This window comes from Heptranchias perlo, chromosome 39 (assembly GCF_035084215.1).
Source record: "Heptranchias perlo isolate sHepPer1 chromosome 39, sHepPer1.hap1, whole genome shotgun sequence".
In the NCBI taxonomy this organism is placed as follows: Eukaryota; Metazoa; Chordata; class Chondrichthyes; order Hexanchiformes; family Hexanchidae; genus Heptranchias; species Heptranchias perlo.
The window spans coordinates 1,919,903-1,935,414 of NC_090363.1; the positions used below are offsets into that span (position 1 = coordinate 1,919,903).

At 43.8% G+C, this 15,512-nt stretch overlaps 1 protein-coding gene across 1 annotated transcript; it reads right to left on the reverse strand.

The window, feature by feature from the left end:
• Positions 1-819: 819 nt before the first annotated feature.
• On the reverse strand, positions 820-8,115 carry LOC137305067 (zinc-binding protein A33-like). The gene is made up of 6 exons (XM_067973845.1): positions 7,689-8,115; positions 7,506-7,601; positions 7,196-7,426; positions 4,770-4,792; positions 4,560-4,675; positions 820-1,462 (listed from the first exon to the last, which is right to left on the reverse strand). The coding sequence occupies exons 1-6, from the start codon at positions 8,097-8,099 to the stop codon at positions 918-920; spliced, it is 1,422 nt and encodes a 473-aa protein (XP_067829946.1). The 5' UTR covers positions 8,100-8,115; the 3' UTR covers positions 820-917.
• Positions 8,116-15,512: the final 7,397 nt, after the last annotated feature.

Below are 15,512 nucleotides of genomic sequence, written 5' to 3' on the forward strand. Positions count from 1 at the left end.
AGCACCTTCTGATTTTATATTGCTGACCCGGTTCGAACAGATGTTCAGGTGCTGTAACCAAACCTAAGCTCAGAAATTCATCAGGTCGCGGCTGGGTAGATATTCAACATACCGCCCGGGCTTAAATCAATGGGGATCAAATCCTACTTAGGCTTCAGTGAAAAGGAAAGTAAGACGGGCGGCTCATTCGCCAAAGTTCTGTTAGACAGACATCCGTGTGAAATAAATTTGGCAACACCGAGGGTGCTATCGGTCTCCTGATGCCTACAGCCTTGTGAGTAAAATTATTTTTTTGATGAACTTGTGGGCTCATGAAAGAGAAGGGTTTTAGTGTTGATGAACTGAACACATTTCCGTGCTGAGCAAATCACTGGATCAGAATAAAGAGAACAAAATCCCGGAAAAGTTCGAATTGGGCTGAGAGAAACTATTTCCTCTGGTTGGGGGGGAGGGGGGAGTCCAGAACAAGGGGGGGGAATAATCTTAAAATTAGAGTGAGGTAATTCAGGGGAGTGGAAATCTGGAGCTCTCTCCCCCAAAAAGCTGTCGAGGCTGGGGGTCAATTGAAAATGTCAAGACTCGGAGCGGTAGATTTTTGATAGGTGAGGGTATTAAAGGATATAGAACCAAGGCCGGTGAATGGATTTGAGGTACAGATCAACCATAACCTAATTGAATGGTGGTGCAGGCTGGAGATGTTGAATGGCCTCGTCCTGTTCCTATAGGCTGCTTGGTGAATAACGCCATTGTACATGGGTTAGAAACCGGCTCACAACTGACCTGTGACATGTTTACAGCTTTTGCAATTCTTTTTCACTTTTTATTTATATTTTGTCTGCTACGCAGGAATCCGAGAGGACAAAGGAAAACTCAAGAGGGGCTTTCAGGGGGAAATCATGGTAACCAGCAGTTTACGTTCAGGGACCATTGTCCCAGCAGATTTGCAGCGGTTCTGAATTTTTCCCATTTTCGTTCAAACAGGGACTGAAATAAGGAAAGAGTCTCTCGGTGAAAGTGTGGGTGAAAGTGTGGAGATGGGACATGTTGTCCGCATTGTAAAACGACACCTGCCCCCCCTCATAGTCCAGGTACACCCCGATTATCCTGGGTTTCGCTCTCGGGGTGAGACGGGTACGAGGCCTTGTAACAGCCCAATATTTTCCATTCCTCATCCACACGATCCAGTATCCAGTTTCTGGCGATGGCGCATCATTCCCTTTCCGGTCGATAGATTCCCGAACCACTCCCACATCCCATTTTGTCTTATTCTTCACCTCCACCTCCCAGTAGTGCCTCCCCGACGTGAAGCCCTCGCAGCCCAGGACGCAGACGTAAGGATCGAACCTTTCCGGGTTGTCGGGGAGCTGCTGTCGTGTGTCACCGTGTCTCACAGCAGTCAGATCTCCAGACAGGATCAGCCGACAATGCGCTGTGTTAGAATCCAGCGTCAAAGGGGCTGGAGCTGAGGGACAGGAAGGAGAACTTATCATATCGATGTGGTCTCCTATGATAATTTAAGATACTGAATGACTTTCCTCTTTTAAGGTGCCCACTCCACCATATGATTTAGGGTCGGCCCACGGAGGTTCCTCACCCCCACCCCCCGTACAGCTGCAAGTCACAGCTGGGAGAGGAATCTTCAGGACGTCTTTATAGCTGCCTGATACCATCTTACTGTGGCTCAGTGGGGACCACTCTCACCTCAGAGTTAGACTGTCATGGGTTCAAGTCCCACTCTAGGGACATTGAGCACAAAATCCAGGCCGACACTCCCAGTGCAGTACTGAGGGAGGTGCTGCACTGTCGGAGGTGCCGTCTTTCAGATGAGATGTTAAACCGAGGCCCCGTCTGCCCTCTCAGGTGGACGTAAAAGATCCCACGGCACTACTTTGCAAAAGGGCAGGGGAGCTCTCCCTGGTGTCCTGGCCGATATTTATCCCTCAAATCAATATCACTAGAACAGATTATCTGGTCATTTATCTCATTGCTATTTGTGGGATCTTGCTGTGCATAAATTGGCTGCCGCATTTCCTACATTACAACAGCGACTACGCTGCTAAAAATACTTATTTGGCTGTAAAGCGCTTTGGGACGTCCTGAGGTCATGAAAGGTGCTATATAAATGTAAGTTCTTTCTTTTCTTACAAATATTGGAGTGAATCCTATTGAATTCAATGAAAGTGAATATCTGGTTGGGCGTATAACAGGCGGCCGATTCGTTAACGCCCGCTTTGCGTTAACGCACAAGAACAATTTCTGCCCCCATAATGAGTTTGTACAATGTTCTTCTGATCGTTATTTTAAAACTCGGCATTAACCTGTTTCTTTTAAAAGGATTAACTTTTCTGCTAAAACGGCGAGAAATCTTATGCCTGCTAATCACCTCCAATAGCAGTTTCTGGGTATATATTTGCGAGTAAGGCATTTAACCCACTCTGTCACACCGCGGTAGAGCAGAACAAGGGAAACAGTTACAGTCAGTACCAGCTCACCAGCTGCTGTTGAAGGGACAATGGCGTCACCAGGGGGGCAGCACAGGAATTACAACAGAATACAGACACGTGCTCGGACCCTTGGACATCGACTGAATGAAAATAGCAATGAATATATTACAAGGAGAGGTTACACAAACTAGGGTGGTATTCCCTGGAATTTAGAAGACTAAGGGGTGATTTGATCGAAGTTTTCAAGATATTAAGGGGAACTGATAGGGTAGAGAGAAACTATTTCCGCTGGTTGGGGAGTCGAGGACTGGGGGACATAGCCTAAGAATTATAGAATCATAGAATCATAGAAGTTACAACATGGAAACAGGCCATTCGGCCCAACATGTCCATGTCGCCCAGTTTATGCCACTAAGCTAGTCCCAATTGCCTGCACTTGGCCCATATCCCTCTATACCCATCTTACCCATGTAACTGTCCAAATGCTTTTTAAAAGACAAAATTGTACCCGCCTCTACTACTGCCTCTGGCAGCTCGTTCCAGACACTCACCACCCTTTGAGTGAAAAAATTGCCCCTCTGGACCCTTTTGTATCTCTCCCCTCTCACCTTAAATCTATGCCCCCTCGTTATAGACTCCCCTACCTTTGGGAAAAGATTTTGACTATCGACCTTATCTATGCCCCTCATTATTTTATAGACTTCTATAAGATCACCCCTTAACCTCCTACTCTCCAGGGAAAAAAGTCCCAGTCTGTCTAACCTCTCCCTGTAAGTCAAACCATCAAGTCCCGGTAGCATCCTAGTAAATCTTTTCTGCACTCTTTCTAGTTTAATAATATCCTTTCTATAATAGGGTGACCAGAACTGTACACAGTACTCCAAGTGTGGCCTCACCAATGCCCTGTACAACTTCAACAAGACATCCCAACTCCTGCATTCAATGTTCTGACCAATGAAACCAAGCATGCCGAATGCCTTCTTCACCACCCTATCCACCTGTGACTCCACTTTCAAGGAGCTATGAATCTGTACTCCCAGATCTATTTGTTCTATAACTCTCCCCAACGCCCTACCATTAACGGAGTAGGTCCTGGCCCGATTCGATCTACCAAAATGCATCACCTCACATTTATCTAAATTAAACTCCATCTGCCATTCATCGGCCCACTGGCCCAATTTATCAAGATCCCGTTGCAATCCTAGATAACCTTCTTCACTGTCCACAATGCCACCAATCTTGGTGTCATCTGCAAACTTACTAACCATGCCTCCTAAATTCTCATCCAAATCATTAATATAAATAACAAATAACAGCGGACCCAGCACCGATCCCTGAGGCACACCGCTGGACACAGGCATCCAGTTTGAAAAACAACCCTCTACAACCACCCTCTGTCTTCTGTCGTCAAGCCAATTTTGCCAGGGTTTTCAGGAGTGAAGTTAGGAAACACTTCTACACGCAAAGGGTGGTAGAAGTTTGGAACTCTCTTCCACAAACGGCAGTTGATGCTAGCTCAATTGTTCATTTTAAATCTGAGATTAATAGATTTTTGTTAACCAAAGGTATTAAGGGATATGGGGCTAAGGCGGGTATATGGAGTTAGGTCTCAGATCAATCATGATCTCATTGATTGGCAGAACAGACAGAGGGGCTGAATGGCCTCTTCCTGTTCCTATATTTTTGGTTATTTGCTAACACAAAATATATAATAAAATATAATAGCTTCTTTATCAAATTCTGCAAACCACGTGAAATCCAAATAAATACATTCCCTGAGAAAACACACACATGCACTCTATCTTCGCATCACTTGGTTTAGTATATATCGCTGTGGATAAAAGTTCGCTCATTCCCACTGAGCTGCTGAATTTGTCCTTCGCTTCGAATGGTGTCTCAAAAAGCAACGTCACCTTATTACATCACAGTTATACTCTGGGCTCGATACGGTGTTCGAGACACTTTTATAGGTTTTTTCCATCAAAGTTATTCCTTTTGAGAGTAAATGTTCTTGATTTTATTTCTTGTCTTTAAATAGTTCATGCTAAGAACTCGCCACATTCACACTATTTAAGCTATGAACCTAACAGGAATGAAAAAAAACGAGCTCTTTACCAGGGTGGACGCTGTCTATCATTTCTCTCCACACTGCATATTGTAACGGTCCCTTAAATATACCCAAAGGCAGATCTCCGTGGACCAGTGACATTGTTTTATATTTTTCGATGATACTAGAAAAGGGAAAATATTCAATGTTTGAAAACGAAATAGCTCTATGATTATTTAATTTAATTTAAGTGTATTTATGTAAAATTAATGTCTTACCTCTTCCTCAAAGAGACTTTCTCCTAAAACAAACAAGATGTAGATTTCAGTTCACAGTAATGATGGTGTAGTCAGATAGCAGGCATCACAATTACACCGAGCTTTAGTCATTGGATGACTATAGTCCCATCAGTTTAGTATGTTAAACCATAAGGCCATAAGAGATAGGAGCAGGAGTAGGCCATTCGGCCCCTCGAGCCTGCTCCGCCATTTAATCAGATCATGGCTGATCTGATTTTTACCTCAACTCCACTTTCCCGCCCTTTCCCCATATCCTTTGACTCCCTTGCTGATCAAAAATTTGTCGAACTCAGCCTTGAATGTATTCAATGACTCAGCCTCCACAGCTTTTTGGGGTAAAGAATTCCAAAGATTCACGACCCTCTGGGAGAAGAAATTCCTCCTCATTTCCGTCTTAAACGGGCGACCCCTTATTCTGAGACTATGCCCCCTAGTTTTAGATTCCCCCATGAGGGGTAACATCCTCTCAGCATCTACCCTATCGAGTCCCCTCAAAATCTTGTATGTTTCAATAACATCTCCTCTCATTCTTCTAAACTCCAATGAGTATAGACCCAACCTGTTCAATCATTCCTCATAAGACAACCCTTCCATACCCGGAATCAACCTAGTGAACCTTCTCTGAACCGCCTCCAATGCAAGTATGTCCTTCCTTAAATAAGGGCACCAGAACTGTACGCAGTACTCCAGGTGTGGTCTCACCAGCACCCTGTACAGTTGGAGCATGACTTCCCTGCTTTTATACTCCATCCCCCTAGAAATAAAGGCCAATATTCCATTTCCCCTCCGGATTACCTGCTGCACCTGTATGTTGACTTTTTTGTGTTTCATGTACGAGGACACCCAGATCCCTCTGTACCGCAGCATTTTGTAGTATTTCTCCATTCAAATAATATTTTGCTTTTTTATTTTTCCTCCTAAAGTGGATGACTTCACATCTGCCAAATTTTTGCCCATTTGTTTAACCTGTCAATATCCCTTTGCAGCAATAATACTGAGAATACAACACCTCTGCACAGAGTGTGTGCAGATAAACATCGTGTTACATATACAGAGACAGTGCTAATACACTGCATTGTATCAACAATTAAACAGTCGTGGTTTTTGTTCTACATTTGTTTTAAATTTTCAGCTCCAGTTCTGTTTGAGGGAGGGCCCATTTCTAGAACAATTCCTCTGGAGTTTGTTCAGCTCTCTGCCCCGCTCTCTCTTCCTCCCTTTCTCTCACACACAGATAAACGCTCCTACATGGCCACATATGCTCATACTAACTCTCTCTCACACACACAAGCTCCCCGTATACCCATATATACTCACTCTCACACACACAAACTCCCCGTATACCCATATATACTCACTCTCTCTCACACACATAAACTCCCCGTATACCCATATATACTCACTCTCACACACACAAACTCCCCGTATACCCATATATACTCACTCTCTCTCACACACACAAGCTCCCCGTATACCCATATATACTCACTCTCTCACACACACAAGCTCCCCGTATACCCATATATACTCACTCTCTCACACACACAAGCTCCCCGTATACCCACGTATACTCACTCTCTCACACACACAAACTCCCCGTATACCCACGTATACTCACTCTCTCACACACACAAACTCCCCGTATACCCACGTATACTCACTCTCTCTCACACACACAAACTCCCCGTATACCCATATATACTCACTCTCACACACACAAACTCCCCGTATACCCATATATACTCACTCTCTCTCACACACATAAACTCCCCGTATACCCATATATACTCACTCTCTCACACACATAAACTCCCCGTATACCCATATATACTCTCTCTCACACACAAGTATAAACTCCCCATATACTCATGTATACTCACGAGAACCGCGTGTGCACACGGATACAAGATAAAACTGCGGCAGGTTTGAGTTTTCCGATTTGACCGACACACACACACTGAGCCTGATGCCTGATTCCTTCGCCGGGGTGTGACTACAATATAATTGTCTTCTTAATATGTGGATCAATCAATTTAATATTAATTAATTTTCAAAAACTTCGGAAAGTTAAGGCATTTTATGAATTTTGTTTTACAATTTTATTTGATTATGTGTTCAGATTTATTTTTAAAAATAACTCGCCAGTTGCCCCTACCTTCAGAATTGTAAACAATTTTACAACACCAAGTTATAGTCCAGCAATTTTATTTTAAATTCACAAGCTTTCGGAGGCTTCCCCCTTCCTCAGGTGAACGATGTCATTTCACATCGTTCACCTGAGGAAGGGGGAAGCCTCCGAAAGCTTGTGAATTTAAAATAAAATTGCTGGACTATAACTTGGTGTTGTAAAATTGTTTACAATTGTCAACCCCAGTCCATCACCGGCATCTCCACATCATGACTACCTTCAGAAAGGAGAGCTTGTGATCATCCATTCTTCTCTGTAACTGGCATAACTCTCCCTCGATTGAATCTAAGTTCGCTCGAATCTCTCGAAGGTTTTTCTCCATCGGCTCCAAAATCTTCCCCTCTTGTTCCCTGAGATCTCTGATTAAACGCTGCTCTTTCTCAGTGAGAATCTGGTGCATTTTAGCGAACTCGGATGTGATGTGGGTCTGCAGGCCGCTCGACTGTTCCTACAGAATTAAGTTTTGTGTATAACAGAGAGGGAAAAGCCAACAAGAATTCCACAAACATTAAACAGAAGTTACTTACTTTTATTTCCGAAATGTTTTGTTTCTGCTTAAGTTTAGCATCTAGGCTCGCGGTTCTTTTCTTCTTAAGGGAATCTATGGTCGATATGAGTTTAGCCTAGAAACAAAATAGAAATTTATAGTAAAGGAAGTGTGTGCGTGAGGCGCGATGAGAAACAGAGGAAAATGTGTGTTGGATTTTCACCTTGCAGAGCTGCACCGTTTCGTTTGCCGGAACGAAGCTGTGATCTCTGTGCTCCGGCGAGTCTCTGCAGACAACGCAAATGAGTCTCTTGTCAGTCCTGCAAAACAGCTTCAGTCCCTCCTGGTGTTTCTCGCAGTGAAGCTGATTTTCTGTTTCTTTCTGCTTCAGGCTTAATCCGCGAGCTTTCTCCGCCAGATTCCTCAGCACTCGGCTGCCTCGCAGGTCCCTTGGAGAAACAACCCGGCGACACTCCGGGCAGGAGTCTCTGCTGCGGTCTCCCCAGTATTGTGTGATGCAGGCTCTGCAGTAGGTGTGACTGCACTGCAGCGTGACCGGGTCGCTAAAAAATTGGAGACATATGGGGCAAATTAACTCCTCTGTGAAGAGTTCAGTCTGCGTTTTGAAAGCCATTTGCACCTCTCGTATATAAAGATTGAAAATGTTTTTGCCCTGAGTTTCCGTGTGCTGGGTGTGTCCAGCCCGGGTTACCAGTCGGACCTGTATCTCCAGTGCCATGCTCGATTCCCGTGTCAAAATCCGTCTACAGGTCGAATACAAGGAAGCGTCACATATCGCGTTATAAACTCAACAATCCTGATCCTCCTGATTCTGTTCTTTATATAATTCTAGCAACACAAGGGGACAACTACCCCAAATTGTTTTCCAGGGGGATTCACCAGAGTGACACCGGGGTTAAACGATGAAAACAGGTTGCACGAATTTGGCGGGTATGCCCTTGAGTTTAAGAGATTGAGAGGTGACCTAATGGAGGTGTTTAAAATGTTGGAAGGGTTTGATAGGGTAGATACAGAGAAACTATTTCCTTTGCTGGGGGAGAGCCCAGAACAAGGGGGCCGTTCAGGAGTGAAAACAGGAAATACTTCTTCACACAGAGGGTGGTGGTAATCTGGAACTCTCTCCCCCAAAACGCTGTGGATGCTGGGTCAATTCGGCTCAGGTTCGATGGGCCGAATGGCCTCCCTCTGTACTGTAACCATTCTATGATTCTCTGAATTGAAGCTTTCAGGACTGAGATCGACAAATTTTTTATTAGTTAAGGGTAGCAGGAGATATGGGCAAATGGAGTTAAGATATAGATCAACCATGGATTGAATGACGGAACAGGCTAGAGGGGCTGAATGGCCTCCTCCTACTTCTACGTTCCCATGATGCAGAGGGAAAATAGGACATGGTAGAAACAAAAATAATTTGTCATTTAAAGGAAATTAAAATCGTATTGAAATCTAAATATCTGAGCTGAAAACCTAGCGTTAATTTGAGTGTTTCATTCATGGTGTTGAGGACATAATAATGAATAATCGTTTAATCGAAATATGAGTGAAATTATCAATAGCGAAAGACTAGAGAACAAACTGTGCACTAGACAACAAATAATAAATATAACTTTACATTCTTATAGTTGCTTATAAACCCTCAGTCAGATTTGCAGACTGCACCCCTCCCTCACCCCATTATTCCTGTCATCTCCCCAGACAGTTAGCGTGACAGACACGGGTGAAGTTTAATGTGTTAATTTCTCAATATTTAACGCTGAAATTAAAGGGTTTTGTTAACATGTTTATTCTTGTCACAGTGCTGCTCCTTTGTGGAACCAGTTCTATACGGGAGTTGCCTGTCTAGTCACAGTTTGCTGGTTTGATAGTGGAGCAGCAGTTTTGGTTCAGTTCGTCTTGTCGAGCTAAGAACATTGTGTTCATATCAGAACATAAGAAATAGGAGCAGGAGTAGGCCATTCGGCCCCTCGGGCCTGCTCCGCCATTCAATCAGATCATGGCTGATCTTCGACCTCAACTCCACTTTCCCGCCCGATCCCCATATCCCTTGATTCCCTTAGAGTACAAAAATATGTCGCTCTCAGTCTTGAATATACTCAACGACTGAGCATTCACAGTCCTCTGGGGTAGAGAATTCCAAAGATTCACCGCCCTCTGAGTGAAGAAATTCCTCCTCATCTCAGTCCAAAATGGCCGATCCCTTATCCTGAGACTATGACCCTCTAGTTCTAGACTCTCCAGTCAGGGGAAACAGCCTCTCAGCATCTACCCTGTCAAGCCCCCTCAGAATTTTATACCTTTCAATGAGATCACCTCTCATTCTTCTAAACTCCAGAGAGTATAAGCCCATTTTACTCAATCTCTCCTCATAGGACAACCCTCGCAGCTCAGGAATCAATCTAGTGAAACTTTGTTGCACCGCCTCTAAGGCAAGTATATCCTTCCTTAGGTAAGGAGACCAAAAACTGTACACAGTACTCCAGGTGTGGTTTCAGCAGAGCCCTGTATCATTGCAAAAAGACCTTACTCTTATACTCCAACCCCCTGCAATAAAGGTTAACGTACCATTTGCCTTCCTGATTGCTTGCCAAACCTGCATTTTAACTTCCCGTGATTCGTGTATGAGGACACACAAATCCCTCTGACTACATAGGAATATAGGAACAGGAGGAGGCCATTTAGCACCTCGAACCTGTTCTGCCATTCAATGAGATCATGGCTGATCTGTGACCTAACTCCATATACCCGCCTCAGCCCCATATCCCTTAATACCTTTGGTTAACAAAAATCTATCAATCTCAGATTTAAAATGAACAATTGAGCTAGCATCAACTGCCGTTTGTGGAAGAGAGTTCCAAACTTCTACCACCCTCTGCATGAAGAAGTGTTTCCAAACTTCACTCCTGAAAGTCCTGGCTCTAATTTTTAGGTTATGTCCCCTAGTCCTAGACTCCCCAACCAGCGGAAATAGTTTCTCTCTACCAACCCTATCAGTTCCCCTTAATATCGTGAAAACTTCGATCAAATCACCCCTTAATCTTCTAAATTTCAGTGAATACAACCCTAGTTTGTGTAATCTCTCCTCGTAATTTAACCCTTGGACTCCAGATATCATTCTAGTAAATCTACACTGCACTCCCTCCAAGGCCAATATATCCTTCCTAAGGTGCGGTGCCCAGAACTGAACACAGTACTCCAGGTGTGGTCTAACCAGGGCTTTGTATAGCTGTAGTATAACTTCTGCCCCCTTGTATTCTAGTTCTCTAGATATAAAGGCCAGCATTCCATTAGCCTTTTTGATTATTTTCTGTACCTGTCCATGACATTTTAATGATCTATGTACATGGACCCTTAAGTCTCTTTGGACCTCCATTGTTTCAAGCTTTTCACCATTTAGAAAGTACTCTGATCTATCCTTTCTAGGTCCAAAGTGGATGACCTCACACTTGATGAAATCCATTTGCCATAGTTTTGCCCATTCACTTAATCTATTAATATCTCTCTGTAATTTTATGCTTCCATCTACACTGCTTACAATGCTGCCTACCTTTGTGTCATCAGCAAACTTAAATATGTGGCTCTCTATCCCATCATCTAATCTATCTTTAATTATAGACTGTAGTAATTTCCCGACAACAGATGTTAGGCTAACTGGTCTATAATTCCCTGGTTTCCCTCTCTCACCTTTCTTAAATAGCAGAGTGACATGTGCAATTTTCCAATCTAGAGGAACGGTTCCTGAATCGAGAGAACTTTGGAAGATTATAGTTAGGGCAGCTACAATGTTCTCACCTACATCCTTTAAAACCCTGGGATGGAAACCATCTGGTCCTGGGGATTTGTCTCTCTCTAGTGCCATTATTTTCTTTATTACTGTTAATTTGCTTATGTTAATTATAGTGAGCCTCCGTCCCTGATTCAAAGTTAGTTTCCTTGGGGTGTCCGGCATGCTATCCTCTTCCTCTACTGTAAATACTGATGCAAAGTAATTATTTAGCATGTCTGCCATTTCCTTATTTTCATTTACAATATCACCATTATCAGTTTTCAAGGGGCCCACATTGTTCTTGACCCCCCCCCCCTTACTCCTATATTAATTGTAAAAAAAGTGTTGATTTTGATATCTTTTGCAAGTTTCTTTTCATACTCCCTTATTGTAGCTCTTACTATCTGTTTTGTCACCTTTTGCTGCTCTTTGTATCTCTCCCAGTCGCCAGGATCTGTCCTATTTTTTGCATTTTTGTATGTTTTTTCTTTTAGTTTGATGTTGCCCCTTACCTCTTTTGTTGTCCATGGCTGTTTTTTTTTGGCAAGTAGAGCTCTTGCCTTTTAGGGGTATAAATTGGTTCTGTATCACGTTAAATTATTTTTTGAACACCGTTTTACCCATTAACAGATTTGCCCAGTTTACTGTGGACAGTCTCTGTCTCATCCTGTTTAAGTCAGCCTTACCTAAATTTAGAATCTTAGCAGCTGTTACAGGTTTCTCCCTTTAAAAAACAACATTGAACTTGATCATATTATGATCGCTATTAGATAAATATTCACACACCGTTAGGCTGTTAACTAAATCTGGCTCGTTACTCATTATTAAATCTAATATGGCCTGCCCCCTTTGTTGGTTCTAGGACATATTGTTGCAGAAAGCTGTTCCGAACACACTCAAGAAATTCGCTACCTTTCTGACATGAGCTTGTCTGCTTATCCCAATCAATATGAAAGTTAAAATCCCCCGTTAAAACCCCTCTGCCTTTGCTACATGCTTGTCTAATCTCTGCATTTATATATTCTGCCACTTCACAGCTGCTACCAGGGGGCCTATACACAACTCCCACTACAGTCTTACAATCTTTTTTTATTTCTACTACCAACATTTCTTAGTCTCTCACCTATTAAATAATATTCTACTTTTCTATTCTTCCTACCAAAGTAAATAACCTCACATTTCCCCACACTATACTCCATCTGCCACCTTCTCGCCCACTCACTTAACCTGTCTATATTCCTTTGCAGCCTCTTTGTATCCTCCTCACAGCTTACTTTCCCACCTAGCTTTGTATCATCAGCAAACTTGGATATATTACACTCGGTCCCTTCATCCAAGTCATTAATATAGATAGTAAATAGCTGAGGCCCAAGCACTGATCCTTGCGGCACCCCACTAGTTACAGCCTGCTAACCCGAAAATGGCCTGTTTATTCCTACTGTTTTCTGTCCCCAACCCCACGAGCCCTAATCTTGTATAACAACCTCTTGTGTGGCACCTTATCGAATGCCTTCTGAAAATCCAAATATACTACATCCACTGGTTCCCCCTTATCTACCCTGCTAGTCACATCCTCAAAAAACTCTAATAGATTTGTCAAACACGATGTCCCTTTCATAAAACCATATTGACTCTGCCTAATCATATTATGATTTTCTAAGTAACTATGCCCTTAGTAATAGATTCTAGCATTTCCCTACTACTGATGCCAGGCTAACTGGCCTGTATTTCCCTGTTTTCTCTCTCCCTCCTTTCTTGAATACTGCCACATCTGCAAAGTTGGGAGTCTAATTCAAGCTCAGCAGGGGTGCACAGCTGGCAGTAGCGGATTGGCTGCCTGTTATAAGCCCCACTCAATATTTTGTTCCATTGATTTCAATGGAAAGGATGATGGGTCTGGTCATATGATGGATGGCTGATCCATTACCACCCGTTTTGCACTAATGCCAAAGTTCAATTTTACCCCTATTGTCTACTTGTGCTCTTAATTCACCTCCCGCTAAAATCCACAACACCATTCTCTCCAGGCTCCATTTCTCCAATGTCCTCCCTGTCAACCTCCAATTCTTCACTCTCCACAAACGCCAACTTATCCAAAACTCTGCCTCTCTTATCCCGTCCCACTATAAGTCGTGCTCGCCCATCCCACACCTCCCCGTCCTCTCTAGTCTACACTGGCTCCCTGTCCCCCAACATATTACATGTATAATCTTGTCTTTGTCTTTAAATATCTGTGTAGCCTCATCCCGCCTATATCCCCCACTACTGCAGCTCTAGCTTTCTGAGCATCTCACCTTCCCTTATCCCCACCCATGATGTTAGAGCTATCAGCCGCCTCTGCCCCCTCCTTGGGAGTTGTCTCCCTAAACCCTTCTACTTCTCCCCTTTTCTCTCCATCTTCTCAAAACCCATCTGTTCAGCCAAGCTTTCAATCACTCCTCCAAACTTCCTCACCAAGGCCTTTAACTCTTTTATCCATTTTTCCCGTTGTGTTAAGCACCTTTTCTATGCTAAAGGGACTCTATAAATGTATCCTAACTCACACCAAGTCCCGTTCTCCCATCACCCCCTGTGCTCGCTGACCTACATTGGCTCCCAGTCCGGCAACGCCTCGATTTTAAAATTCCCGTCCTTGTGTTCAAATTCCTCCATGGCCTCCCCCCACCCCCCCCCTCCCTATCTCTATAACCTCCTCCAGCCCTACAATCCTCCGAGATCTCTGCGCTCCTCCAATTCTGGCCTCTTGCGCATCCCCGATTTTCTTTGCTCCGCCATTGGCGGCCGTGCCTTCAGTGCCTGGGCCCTAAGCTCTGGAATTCCCTCCCTAAACCTCTCCGCCTCTCTACCTCTCTCTCTTCTTTTAAAACACTCCTTAAAACCTACCTCTTTGACCAAGCTTTTGGTCACCTGTCCTAATATCTCCTCATGTGGGTCGTTGCCAAATTTTGGTTGATAATCGCTCCTGTGCAGCGCCCTGGGGGAGGTTTTACTATGTTAAAGGCGCTATATAAATGCAAATTGTTGTTGTTATAAATGCAAGTAACTGTTGCATCTATACTAGGGTTGCAAACCCTCTTGGGTTATCCTGGAGTCTTCCGGAATTAAAGATTACTTTCCCGCACAGGCCTGTGAGGAAAACCATTTAATTATCCCCTTTTGCTCTGATGAGACAGTCAAACAGCCCAAGATCATTGTGGCCCTGGCGCAGGCGCACCCGAACCTGTAACACCAGGTGATGGATAGAGCGATTTCTGGAGCGCGGAGGATTATGGGAACGGAAGCATCCATTATTAACCGATTGTGGCGGTGCATGAAGATGAGCATTGGGGCGGCCAATGGCTGGATCCCGCGGGAGGCGGCTGGTCATGTAATGAAACCTCCCGGATTAAGGTTCAAACCCTAATCTACACACACTGCACAACACCTTCCCAGCGGGAGTCACTGGGTCGCGATGAAGAATAGAGCCCTGATTTTTCCCTCTCCCTCGCCTGGGGACGGAGTCCAGTTACTGCCATCCCACCTGAGATCAGCCAACTCAACACCGAGCAGTAATTCAGCCAGAGATCTTTGTGGTCTGTACAGCTCGGCCATGCAGTGTCTTACCCCACTGAACCATCAAAACCTCTTTAAGGGAAGATGTGGAGATGCCGGTGATGGACTGGGGTTGACAAATGTAAGGAATCTTACAACACCAGGTTATAGTCCAACAGTTTTATTTGAAAATCACAAGCTTTCGGAGGTCACATTTCACCTGACGAAGGAGGAAGCCTCCAAAAGCTTGTGATTTTCAAATAAAACTGTTGGACTATAACCTGGTGTTGTAAGATTCCTTACATCTTTAAGGGAAAGCAAACTTTCACCATGAGCACAGAAAAGCGCAGAAACTTTGCCTGTTGAGGAGCCCAGTGTTGAATGAGTTAAAGTGTCAATAAACTCTGAATAAACTCTGAATTGATCATTCATTCCGTCTGCTGCAAATGTCAATGTTTAATCAAGACCGGACTGTACCAAATGGGCACTGCAAAAGGGGATGTGCATAACACCTGGTAACTTAAAAATTATCACCTAGCTTTCTGATTCAACACGTAGTGTGATTTGGGGGTAGCATTAACGGGATTTACCACCGGAAAAGATTAACTCTTGGTGTTCCTGCGGAATAAAGTGAAAATTTCAAGCATTCAGTTTGTCAGGAGTACCCTTCCGTCAGTCAGTGGTTGAACCTGTGAATCACCGGGTAGGTAACTGCGAAAGGTGTATCCCTCC